Source organism: Aspergillus flavus, chromosome 3 (genome assembly GCF_009017415.1).
Source record: "Aspergillus flavus chromosome 3, complete sequence".
Classification (NCBI taxonomy): Eukaryota; Fungi; Ascomycota; class Eurotiomycetes; order Eurotiales; family Aspergillaceae; genus Aspergillus; species Aspergillus flavus.
In genome coordinates this window covers 1,899,814-1,912,528 of record NC_092407.1, presented here as the reverse complement: position 1 = coordinate 1,912,528, position 12,715 = coordinate 1,899,814, and the positions used below count along the sequence as shown (strand labels likewise).

Here is a 12,715-nt window from a genome sequence, read left to right as displayed (position 1 = left end):
AGACGGGAAATTGCTTTTTCATAGCTTGACCTATGCAGCCATCATTTATTCGTCACGGACATTTTTCATGGTCACACTGCTAAAGCAAGCACACTTGCGGATTGGGTCCCCAGCAACATTATTTGTACATACATACATACTTCATGAGTTCCCCAGTCCACGTCAACCAACGAATTGTCCTTCCCTGGGGGGATTGATTCTCTTGTCGCATTTCCCGTGGGACGGACAAATGACGAGGGCGCCAATGAGGCTATCCAGATTCCTGTAAACCCATTTCGAGCGCCTTTTTTTTTTATATTTTTTTTTTTATTTAAACCACCCATATTATGTATAGAGTGTGGTGCTAATAACTCCGAGGAGGACTTGTTTGGATTCTTCACTTTCCCCACTCCTCTTTTTTTCCCCCAATTTTTATTTTCCCACCTCTCGTCTTGAATTCCTGGTTTAATTATTTTTATGGGACGATGACTTGTTCTGCTGGTCGTTTTGGACGCCATTGGAAAAGAAAAGCTCCCCAGGAGATCTTATCTTCCCCCAATGTTTGGGGTTGCGCAGCCGGGCCGGCGACTACTGGACGACGATGCATGTTAAGTGGATGTTGATCCTTTCCCTCTCACAGCAGATTCGCCCACCCACGCGGTAATTGTGGCCTCTGAGGCCATGTCATGCAGTCCATTGTTGTGACTTCGGTCGATTTTCTGCCTGCTGGCTGCCAACTTGCTCCATGACGTTCTATTTATACTGCATACTCCGTTGGTAGTGTGGCCATGGTCTTCGCGCCAGTCATCTAGGCTTGCAGCTACACCGCGCCACGATACGATTCGCTTCCCAGGCGGGGTTCGTCTGCAGGTATCTGACTCTCATGTCGCATCATCTCTTCCCCCCTCCATCATCCTGGGCCTAGCCCACGATCACTCTAATCACCAATCCTTCTCTTCCTTTGCAACCTTTCCTGCAGGTTCACGCTGGGTAACCGCATACCCTTTCGATCATGTGACCCTGGTGTGTGTCAGTTCTTGTCCAATATCGTATCGGTGTTGGCCCGGGGGAAATGCCCTGGGTTCAATATTGACGATGATCCCAGTCGACCGGGTTAGGTCATGGTCCATGTGGGACACTCTAAATCTTGTCAGACATGCCTCCGTGCTCCAAGCGCTGTCTCGGTGGCCCGCCTACTCTGCAGTTGATAGAGAGTGCCTGTCTAGGGACTGGAGAGGGGATGTATCACTTTACGTTTGTCTTTCTTTTTTCTTTTCTTTTCTTTTCTTCGTCCTTTCCTGTCTACGTAAATTTTTATTTTTACCCTTCAAGGCCCTTGCTACCTTACACTCCTTTTTTTTGCTTATTCAACTTCCCGTTCCTTTATTTTATTACGCAGAGTGTTCGCCTACAATCGACTTACGTTCATGCACCCTTCCATGAGGTGCACCTTCCTCCTCGATTCTCTTTGACCAGGCCCGACTTCCATGTTGTTGCGGGTAGCCAAAGCAGCCGGAGACGCGGCTGCCCTGCTAAGAAAAAGCCATGGACAGACCACGGCGCATTGACGACCTTGCGGACGAACTGATCAGTCACATCCTCTCGTTTCTCTTGGGATCAGAGCCTTCCTCTAACGATACCTCCCCCACGAACAGCCACGGCTCCTACGTGCCCAATGGCAGCTCCGCGCATGGGGAAACCTCCGACTTAGACCGATTCAGGCTGGTGTGTGCAAGGTTCAAGCGAATCGCTACTCCATGGAAATTCCCTCGTTTTGTCCTTCGCTTTTCACGAGATGGGTTTCGGAGGTTAGAGGACCTTCTGGACATGCAGCTGGCCTGCCATGTCAGATCATTCACGTACATGGTGCGGCCCTTTTATCAAGGAAGCGGTACCGTCTCTGCTAATTCGTTAAACTTGCACGGAAGTCAAGCTGACAGGTTTCTAGACTGGTCCCGTGTCTTGAAAGTAGTTGAATCGCAAAACCTCGCAGTTTCACAAGTACAGAAGAGCCGGCGTGAAGACCAGGAATACATCATCGCTGGGGCTCATGATATGCTACTCTTGCGCCGCGCTATATCTGCATTCTCGTCTCTCCAACAAATTAAACTGCTTCGCTTGCAGGATGGAGCGGACGAGCAGTTACTAGATTATATACGTGAGCAATCTTCAGCAGAGACCGTTTATTTAGACTGGGAGTCAGCTTGCACGCGGGCTATCACAAGCCTAGCGATTTCTCTACTAGAGTCAAACTGCAGCGCTATTCGCTTTGTGGGGCCTCAGATTAGCCCAGAGTCCGCAGTGAAGCTATCGCAGACACCTCCCCTAACGCTATCCACCTTGGGTGCTCGACTAACGAGCATAGATGTCACCTTTCATTCCCCCAAAGACATGACGAGCAGCATCAAATCTGTTTCTAGCGTCTTTCATGACTTCTTTCTATCCGCAAAGAATTTAACCTCAATAAAGTTAGGCTTTCGGGCCAATATGCCTCTCGATCTCTCGCTAGAACTCATTTTCCACCGCCTACAGTGGAAAAGACTGCGGGCTCTCAGCATTCAAGGTTGGCGCCTTGATTCGGAAGAGGTTGTCTCCCTGATCCGCCGACATAGGAGACAACTCCGTGATATCGCATTGGTTGGCGTCTACCTTCGCAATGGAGGCCGATGGCGGGATATCCTGTCCGTCCTGCACGACGAAATGGACCAAGTAGAACGTATAGATTTACGAGACATCGACTACGCAGACCATTTGGATTCGGACTCACCAGATACCAATGGTTATGCCAGTACTTCCAGCACATCGGTCCTCTCCGTCGTCCCAGAACCTACACTCGCCCTACCCCCTTATCATGCAAGTTTCAATGCTGATTACCCGTTTTTCTCTCCCTGCGGAAGCACCCGGCGTTCGTTTTCGGAGACAACTCTGGAGCGGTTGAGAGCACTCACTGCGGATGACCTAGGTGATAATGGATTGAGTGTGAGGCGCGAGCAGAGGTTGCTCTGGGAGGCGTGGGTACTCTCCAGCCCCGGAAACATGTTACGACGCCGGCAATAGCATAAGTACTGCTCTACGATGAGCGAAGGGTTGGGGAGGTAATGCTTTAGTTTTTCTGTATACGTCGCATCGTTTTCAAATAGTCCAAAAAAAAAAAAAAAAAAAAGCACAGAGCAACCCAGTCAAGTCTGAAAGTACATGAGAAGATTCTGGGAGCAGATAACAGCTCCGTGCAGCATCCTAGGGCTTTCACTATAGCTGATCATACTACCAATTATTATCAGCTCTACACACCCATACGGGGTAAGATTTGATGAACAAATCAGCTAACAAGATCTGGCAAGTCTTTTCTTAGACAAATCAACTTCAATTCATAAGTTGCATCTACTTATTGTATAGTTACTGATGAATAAACGCTGTCCCATGACCTGAAGGACTGGTATTGAACTTATTCGATAATCCCAAGGGTGGGTGTACTATAAACAAACCCGTGTTGATGCAGATTTAAACATCACAGCATTCATGTACTGAAAAGACAAATAACGAAAATTCTATACATTTCGATCAAGAACCTCTAATTTTTCATCGAGATCATGACAGGCAAGCTAAGGGGTAAATGAAGCCAGAAGCCGAAACATCGCTATGGGAGGGGATACAAGACGTAGAGGAAAACCGGTAGAAGGCAACAAGAAAAAGATAAAATAGATGCATCGCATAAGGATCTTAGTATCGGTGCTTATCAACCGGCGCCTGCCGAGGGAGGGTTCTCTGGAGGAATAGATACGGGGCCGCTTGTGCTCGCCGGTTTGGCGCTGCGTTCGCGCAGTCGGCGACCTTCCATGAGGCCGCGGAGGCCGCGCTTTTGCAGGCCGATTACGCTGCTGAGGTCGCCGGTCCAGATCTCGCGGTTGGGACGGAGTTCGGCGTCTGTGTTGCGGCGGCGGTGGGAGTGCGTGGCGTCGTCGGTGTCGGAGTGGTCGAAGCTGGTGTTTGTGGAGGCGGAGGTGGCGGTGCTGGCGTTGCTGATGGAGTCGTCGCGGTCGCGTTCGAGGTTGGTCGTATTGCGCTGGCGACGACTGAAGATGTTGGTGTTGATGCGGAGAGGGATGCCTCTGGAGCCACTGGCGGCGCCGCTGGTGCTGCTTGCGACGGAGATGCCGGATGTGCCGTGTTCCGTGTCTGAGGAGTCCGACGTAAGGTGGCTGTGTGAGGTATCTGTTCCTGTGCCGGCGACGGAGTCTGTGCTGCCGTGGACGCCGTTGAGGGCTTCCAGAGTACCTCCTGGTCCGCTGGTGAATCCGGTACCTCTGCCGCCACCTGCAGCCATGGCGGCGGCATTGAAGACGGCGGCAGCGTTGCGTCCGTCGAGCACTTGGTGTAGTCTTTCGACAGTGGCTTCCAGGAGACCGTCCACTTGGTACGGTCGCGCAAGTTGGAGAAGGGAACAGAGGATTTGGGGCGTACAGAGAGAGGAACCCGCTGGTGGGAGGGAAGACGTGTAGAAGTAGTAGACGAGAACCTGTAGGGTGAGGTAGGTATGAGGCAAGTACAGCACGCGGGGTCTAGATGTAGGAGGTAAACTATGCGCAGAGGGTATCTCAAGATTCGCTAACAATGACTTGGAGGGGTTTGAATGATTGCTGACGAGAGTAGTGGCGCTGGAATAGGTGCTATTCGGTCCGATTGACGGAGTAATTGTGATGCTGGAGTTACGGTTTGGATACATCTGGAGCGCTGGGCGCAATGTGGCAGAGTCGGAGACCCCATTGTCAGAAGATTCTCGTAGAAGTTGAATAAAGTACGGTCCCCATCTTCTAGTCAAGATTCGAGAGTTGACGGGAATGCGCTCGCCTCCTACCGCTTGAAGCTCCATGTCCGTCATCTCGGGGAGAGATTGAGCTAGTCTTCCCAGTTCGTCAGAGGCGGATGAGAATGGTCTTCCACCAGATGTTAATTTAGCCAACTTAGGGTGAAGAGATGCGGGGACTGCAGGGGAGCTATGAGAAATGTATCCGGATGTCGGAGCTGTCCTGCACGGGTTATTGTAGAGTCCGAATGCTTCCAACTCGACCATGCACACGTGCGAGAAGTTGAGTCGTCGGTGGTTGTAATCCTCAACTAGGCTACGCTTCCGATGACCGAGAATCACGAAGGTGTTCCTTCTCGCCCACAGTACTCCGCGGTTCCAGCTTCCTTGGCCGAAAACTGTCCCACCAGCATCGATACGGCCCCAGGTGAGCGTCTTCAAGTCAAGTGCCCACAGGGCGTATTCCTGCTTGGAGGAGGTAAGATACGTGCCACTGACCACAAAGTGTCCGTTGATAACGCCTCCATTGGGGAACCTTAAGCCAGGGGGCGATGCTTGGTTCTGCATCGGCTTCTCAATCAAACGACCATCTGGTAAGCGCAGCTGGAGCTCTAGTTTAACATCTAGGAAGTTGTAGTTTGAGTAGATCAGCATAGGGCATCCCTCTACTTGCGACTCCTCCACAGGCTCATGTGCTTCCTTATCGATGGAAGCGGACCCGATGTCCGAAACATTTATACCGGCCAATGGGGCAACCACACTACGATAAGCGCCACAACTCCTTCCTAGGGGGCTTGTGTTGGTCCACTTCAGACTGCGAAGGTTGAACACGCTGACTTGCTCAATATAATGATTGGAGCTGTCCTGCCCTCCCACTACCACCATTTCTGCGCCACCAAAACCATCGATGTCCACACCGATCGAGCCCTGGTGAGGATTCGACGACGCGGGGTTATGATGGATAGCCGAAAGAGGTGCAGTTGCCGACGTGAAGTGAGCACTGGAAGGCAAGATTGTCGCACAATGGGCATATCGTCCTTGGGGCGAGTCGGTAGCAGGGACTCGAGTCCATGTTCGCGAAGGAACATCGAATATGTGTATATCAGACATCACCACCACCTCTGGCTGCGCCTCCTGCCCCGTAGAGCCATTGGGTGTGGTATCCTTGGGTGACATACCACCATAACACACCAGCTTGTTGTCTCCAAGGGCACAGACACTGTGAAAATATCGCGGACGAGGAATATCACCAGTGGCATCGATCTTTGTCCAGTGACGTCGGATCAGGTCCAGCTCATATATGTCGGACGTCAGTTGCGGGCGGCTCTTCGAGAGAACACGACCGCCAAACACGTAAAGCTTATCGCCTAATATAGTTGTAGTCGCACCTACCAACGGATGCGGTTCTCTTCCTGTTGTCCGGCGAACATTGCATACTAGACCTGACAAATTTATAGGACCCGATGCGGAAGACGGCTGTTGTGGTCCGGGAGAGACACCAGAACCTGCAAGATCCTCCCGATTCGAGTCCAGGTATCCCAGACTCGACTGACTCCGGGACATCATCTTGATAATGGACGGTTTTCAATGGTACGGTCAATATATCCCAAGATCTATCGCGTTATAAGGATTTCGCTCGGATTTGACGATCTCCGGGAGGTCGAATCGACGTTGTAAGTAAAATGTTTGTCATCCAATATTCGAACTTTTCAGCACAAGGTGTCAAACGAATAGGGTATCATATCACTCGTAAACCGCAAACGAAGTTGTAAAAAAAGGATTGTCGTTCAAATGACCGTCTGGGCCCCGAGGCAAGCGAAGGGTAGATCGAAGGTGTAAATCGTAATCGTCGCGATCGGTTTGCTCAGATCAGGGGCCGGGCGGGAGACGTGATGGGACCAGTGGATTCTCTTTCCCCGCGGCTACCAACCCAGACGCTCCGTCGATAAGGAGCAAAATCCAGCCTCCGGATCACAGACACGGCTCCTGGACGCTTTTTGGATTGGCTGCAAGGGAGGTCCTCCAGTGAACCCGCCGTATGCAAAGAAGGTGTTGTTTCCGAACGGTGAGGAGAGACGAGGTGAACGGAGAAAGTGCGGGCTTCAAGGCGGTCTCCGAGAGAAAAGTGGTTCCAGGCACACTGCGAAAGTGGAGCTGACTCGGCGATTTAGATTTATCCCTTTCCAACGTTGAAAGTCAATCTTTTTGACAGGCGACACTAGAAGCATGAAGAACAATTGGAAACAATTAGCGACGGAGGGCCGATATGGGCAGTCTTGGAGCCAACACAGATTCCCTCACTCATTCATTCAGCCATATCCCGAACCCACTAGTTATCATTTCCATCCATGGCCTGTTCGGAATCGATGCTGGTTTTCCCCCTTTGCCCCCCAAACAGGGTATGTGTTGACAGGGTCTTTAACACCGCAGTCTCTTGACATGCAATCTGTTTTTATCGTACCGATGATGATGTGAGAATAAGACTACCTTGTCTCTCTTCTCAAGTGTGCTTATAAACTTGAAGTGGCACGGCGATCGGAGGATATCTGGAGAACCAAACGCGCTAGGATCCGACGAGTGGCCAGACGAATCCCTTCGCTCTATCTCATCGTTCTGTCATACAGAAGGCGAACGATAGAGGGGTTGAACAAAGAATGGGAAGTCGCCCGTCCATATTACCGCAAGACTTGAACGCGCCCAATCAACGGCCACATCTCTAAGCCACGGGCAGCGGAAATCGTAAAAGTATCGTATATATATAGTAGGAATGGATGAATGGAGTATATACGAGTGGTCCTTTACCTGGCCTGCTCGAGGTAGACAGGTGCGACTGTTTTCTGGCAGTGTTACTATATTTACTCAGCGGTTCGCTTTGTATAGTCTGATCTCGTCTTATGATTGACTGGTTCTTTATGCAGTCTTATGCAGGATGACATCGATTGCAGAATGGCTTTTCGCCCTATCTCGCCCCGTGGGGCGCAAACTTAATACCATCTTTCTGATCTATATATCAATATGTCTTTCCTTAAAGGAGTTTCTACGCTGGGTTTGTAGCAAAGAGTCCGTAATGGTATCATAAGAGGTATCATATTATTCGAGATGCTAAGCCGTGACTGTCATACTCTTTTTCATGAAAACGCTCCCAACCATGTCCACGTCTGACCTGGTTATTCCTCCTGGGAACAGCTAGCGGGAAGTGGTTGAGGGGGAAACTGCGCCATAATTTACTCCTTCTTGTTGTTGAGGTTGGTGAAACGCAGGTAACTAGTCAGGACAGATTAATACCAATCTCTCTCTCAGCAGGGAGGGAAACACTCACGGCTTGACCGCGCGGATTTCACCGAACTTCTTCTGAGCATCCTCGGTGGAGACAGGAGGGGGGATGACAACATCATCACCGGGGAGCCAGTTGATGGGGGTGGTGACGCCGTGCTTGTCAGTGGTCTGAAGAGCATCGACAACACGGAGAACCTCAGCGGTGTTACGGCCGGTAGAGGCAGGGTAGGACATGATGAGACGGATCTTCTTGTTGGGGTCGATGATGAAGACAGAGCGGATGGTCAGAGCGAGACCTGCAATGATTATTTAGCAACTCGAAGCACCATTCCAAGTTGTGAGAACTACAACGCACCCTTGGAGTCAACGTTGGTGGTGTCCTGGTAGTCAACCATGTCATAGGCATAGGCGACCTTGCGCTCGGGGTCGGCAATGATGGGGAAGGTGAGCTTGGAGCCGGTAACCTCATCGATATCCTTGATCCAGAGCTTGTGGGAGTCGGTGCCGTTGGCGCTCAGACCGATCAGCTTGACTCCACGAGCAGTGAACTCGGGCTCGAGCTTGGCAAAAGCGCCCAACTCAGTGGTGCAGATGGGGGTGAAGTCATCGGGGTGAGAGAAAAGAATGGCCCAGCTGTTGCCAATGTAGTCATGGAAGGAGATGGGACCGTTGGAGGTGTCAGCGTCGAAGTTGGGGGCAGTAGAGCCGAGACGAATGCTATAGTCAATTGCCATGTCAGTCCCCGATTGAGTCCATGTTGACGGTCTTTAGGTCACCCAGGAGGATCAAAAACGATAACAGCAAGGTTACTTACGGGGCAGCACGTTCCTGAGCCATTGTGAAGGAGTAAAGGAGGTATCCAAGTAAGGATGAAAGTGTGATTAGATGGTGAGGATGATGAAGAGAGGCGAGAGAAGATGGGGAATGGAGGGGGGAAAGGAGACCTTGAAATAGTTTCGGCGGCGGGGGAGCACTAGGTGAAGGGATGTACCTTTTCCGGGTGCCAGACTCCAGATTCCTATAGTAACCGCCTAAGGTACCCTCAGCCCTCCAGCTTCTCGACCCCTCCAGATCTTCCCCCTCGATAGATGTTCGGCGAATGACCGTCTCGTCGCTGTTCCTCCTCCAAATCACGCAATTGACCACCGCCCGCGGGGCAGAACGATCCCCATTGGCCAGCCATGAGCTCATTCTATGGTGGGCTGTTTAGCGCATCCCTTTTCGGAAGTGCCCCACGATCCATTGCAGTCAAACGACATTATGCCGGGGTTCATGAAGATATCGGATTCTGTGACTACGGAGTACTAGTGACAGAGGTTAGTACACGACTACATCTTCCAGGAACCAATGGTATGTCTGGACTTGTCGAGGAAATGTCCCGTCTTCATTAGTAGTAAAAATGTAATACAAGGATGAGAGTCGAGACCATCACCCGACTTACCTTTACACTGCACCTTCCTATCGGACGTTTGATGCTTCATCCCATGTGCTATACTGAAAGATCAATTGGTATCTCTCAAGTTTACCTCCCCTCTTCTTTCCAAAACCTTTGCATAACCCTCCTTGGCTATGTCCATCCACCCGAGTTTATCGGCCGACTACTGACAAGAGAAGAATAGTTCGGCCGACAATGCCAATCACTAGGGCCAATGGACACTGTCAAAGATGGCGCAATTTCGCACATCACCTCCCGTCATATGCCCGATAACTTCGCAAGTGATAAGCCGAGATGTTGCACTAGTACTAGTAATAAGGAACCCGGGATGAAGGGGACGTTCCCTCTTGATGGACAATAAGTACGTTAGTACTAATACTATGTAGTAGTGAATCCCGAGGGACCCCTGGCCGGCACTTTGGAAAGCTCGGTAACTAAACTTAGATTGATTGAGGACCCACCCTGCTCTGTACTACTAGTACTATGTCATTATCAGGGGGGTCTTATATACAACGGTGCTGTCTTCGTAGCGCTTGTTTAGTATGCGTTGGAAAACGATCAATGTATGTCGTACAACGCTGTCAAGCCAAGCCGATATTTGAGGTCTTTTTCCAATCGAGTCTCGCGTCAGGTTCCGTAGCCACCTGCGCTTTCGAAGAACCTAATGTTGATTCATGATTTCCTAGAGGCTGTTTAGCAACAGGCGGGTGAAGATGAACATTCTAGTCTCATACACTTGCAAATTTACTTCTGGCACGGATTTGAGGTCCATAGAACACTAGGACCCAGGGCACGATTGTCAGCAGAACACCCTGCTGGGGTTAGTCTGAGTAATGGAATAGAGGAATATCTTGCTTACAATACCCCCGAGCAGACTGGAGGCTGCTGGGTAACCCAGGTTATTAAACATTGCATTGGTAACCAGTGGGAAGACGGCCCCCATAACATTTCGACCTAAAGACCGTCAAAATCACGGACTTGCTATTGGGGTACAAGCGGGACGAACAGAATGACTGCGCAGCAATCGCTGAACTGGCGTATCGATGGTAAGTATCAGCAAGGTAGTTGAAGGCGGCCAAGTAGATGGAGAAAATGCCTATCGTCGAGCATCCCACAGCAATCGTTGGCACGATCCACGGGACTGAGGAAAATGATGTCCATCCAAACCAGAAGAGACCAATGGGCAGCAAAATCGACTCGGCACATGTGAAATACAAACGCCCCTCTGGGGTGCTCGACATCTTACCAATCCGCATAGCGAACTTCTCCTGGTAGATGCTCAAAGGGGTAGCCAGCAATGCACCGATAGACACCGCTGCAAAAACTGCGCCGGTCTGCTCCACATTGAAATGGTAGTTGGTCGAAAAGACGATTGGGATCGCAATGAACTGGAGGTACAGGACTGCCCAGCTAAAAGACACCCAGAGCGAAAAGAAGAAAACCACGGGTTCGGTTAACAAAAGGTCTTGATGGGGCGGTCAGCTATGCTTCGGGCTGATACCACCCATCGGAAGAGGGACGTCTGCCACTTACGGAACGGCCTAAAGCAGGATATGGTGATCATCTTGGTTATACTCTCGCGCTCTTCGTCGCTTTTTACCTTCCACCGTATGCGTCTGACCTGTTGTTTTTCCATGAAGTCGTCGTCTGAGCAAAACACAACGCCAACATAGCCTGCGCTTTCCAGTGTGTCGTAGTACTTATTGAGAGCTTTAGCTTTTCGGCTTAAAAGCACGCTCCCCCGGGTTTCGTTGAGAAAGACAAAGAGGACAAGCATTAGCACTGCAGAAGCGATAGCTTGGGAGTAGTGGATCCAACGCCAATTGGCGCGGTAATCAATGAAGCCAGGAATGAGTGGCCCCAGGCCCGTCCCAAAGAGAACTGCGCCAGAGAAGCACGACATGGGGACATTGCGGTGTTCAGCATGGTATATATCACTGATGACACCGCCCACCATTGTCGAAAAGGTAGCTACGGTGAATCAACAGCGTCAACCTGAACTGTATTGCAGTAGGAGGGGTGCAAAGCAGGGCAACTCACATCCGCCAACACCAAGAAAGAACCTGGCCACAAGCATGCCAGCAAAAGACTCCGTGGCGCCGCTTCCGATCAAGCACACTATCAACCATAGATATTAGTTTTGGCTTCTCCATTGCGAGCTGTGAGAGGGAAGGGAGCTGACCGGTAAATACTAAACCGCTAGACACAAAAATAGGCCGCCTCCCATTAATTTCCGAGAAAGGTGCCAGCACCATGGGAGCGATAGCGAAACCTAAAGTATATAGAGAAATCCCCAGATTATATACAACCCTGCTCACATTCCACTTGGCTGTCAACTCATCAGCCGGAGAGGTGTACGATCCCGCAGCGTAAGCCGACATAGCTGTTACGCAGCACGATATAACTGTGACGACGGTCTTGCGGGATTCTGCCCACATGAAGGGTGAAGCGTACTTTGTGAGATTGGGGCATGGTGGTGGAGACGCTTGTTCCGGCTGCGGGGAAGTGATGCCCACGGGGTGTGGCAAGGTGGTGTCAAAGTTGAGATAGAGATATTCAACATCTTGATCAGAATCCGGTGTGTTGCTTATTTGCTCTTTATGCTGCTGTCCCTCTCCATCCCCCGGTTCCCTTGCGTATTCTAGCACTTCAACGCCATCTGGGGTCGGATCTAACTGCCGATTGGGTACGGTATGCATCTTGGCTTCTTTAGACCTGCCGTCCGCTGGGTCTCAGCCGAGATCATCCAGCACATGTGGGGAAGTGTAAAACAATAAATATTCTCCCTGTTAGCAAAGGAACAAAAATAAGATAACTAGAGCCATGAGCATTAATAAGGCGTCGATCAGTGACCCACGAGCGCAAGTGACTCAATGGTTACTAAGTCCTGCGAATGAAAACTTTGGAAAGTTAATGCAAGCTGAGGTGGAGAACGGGGGATCTACTCTGGAAGTATCCCGGCGTAATCGCCGATGATCTGACCCGTAAAGGGTGGCTTTCTCTAGCTTGTTGGTAGTTTATCCCGAGTCTATATCGTAGATGTAAGCCTTGAATATATTTTTTCCTTTTTTTGTTTTGCTTCTTATGCTATGGAAATCAATTCTGGTTCATGAGCTGTTCAAGTACGATCGATCAAACTCCCGAATACAGCGGGATTCCCGTGACCTGCATAACTGCTAGAGAATAACCGAAACTAACAGCTCAGAGCTGCATGCGAGAAA

General features: G+C 50.5%; 4 protein-coding genes across 4 annotated transcripts; 1 reads left to right on the top strand and 3 right to left on the bottom strand.

The window, feature by feature from the left end:
- Window positions 1–1,187: 1,187 nt before the first annotated feature.
- F9C07_2150094 (F-box domain protein) lies at window positions 1,188–3,142 on the top strand. The gene is made up of 2 exons (XM_071509226.1): window positions 1,188–1,870; window positions 1,928–3,142. The coding sequence occupies exons 1-2, from the start codon at window positions 1,525–1,527 to the stop codon at window positions 3,034–3,036; spliced, it is 1,455 nt and encodes a 484-aa protein (XP_071364989.1). The 5' UTR covers window positions 1,188–1,524; the 3' UTR covers window positions 3,037–3,142.
- Window positions 3,143–3,715: 573 nt separating this feature from the next.
- On the bottom strand, window positions 3,716–6,349 carry F9C07_4845 (putative regulatory protein Ral2; the record flags this gene model as incomplete). Its single annotated transcript, XM_041285285.1, has 1 exon — window positions 3,716–6,349. The coding sequence occupies one exon, from the start codon at window positions 6,347–6,349 to the stop codon at window positions 3,716–3,718; it is 2,634 nt and encodes an 877-aa protein (XP_041144466.1).
- A 1,658-nt stretch (window positions 6,350–8,007) lies between these two features.
- Window positions 8,008–9,250, bottom strand: F9C07_4844 (putative mitochondrial peroxiredoxin Prx1; the record flags this gene model as incomplete). The annotated part of the gene is made up of 4 exons (XM_041290780.2): window positions 8,008–8,047; window positions 8,103–8,355; window positions 8,415–8,776; window positions 8,874–9,250. The coding sequence occupies 4 exons, from the start codon at window positions 9,248–9,250 to the stop codon at window positions 8,008–8,010; spliced, it is 1,032 nt and encodes a 343-aa protein (XP_041144465.2).
- Window positions 9,251–9,771: 521 nt separating this feature from the next.
- Window positions 9,772–12,444, bottom strand: F9C07_1394591 (synaptic vesicle transporter). Its single transcript, XM_041290779.2, has 7 exons — window positions 11,677–12,444; window positions 11,535–11,612; window positions 11,028–11,465; window positions 10,501–10,959; window positions 10,354–10,448; window positions 10,229–10,306; window positions 9,772–10,176 (listed from the first exon to the last, which is right to left on the bottom strand). The coding sequence occupies exons 1-7, from the start codon at window positions 12,191–12,193 to the stop codon at window positions 10,156–10,158; spliced, it is 1,686 nt and encodes a 561-aa protein (XP_041144464.1). The 5' UTR covers window positions 12,194–12,444; the 3' UTR covers window positions 9,772–10,155.
- Between the last annotated feature and the right edge of the window lie 271 nt (window positions 12,445–12,715).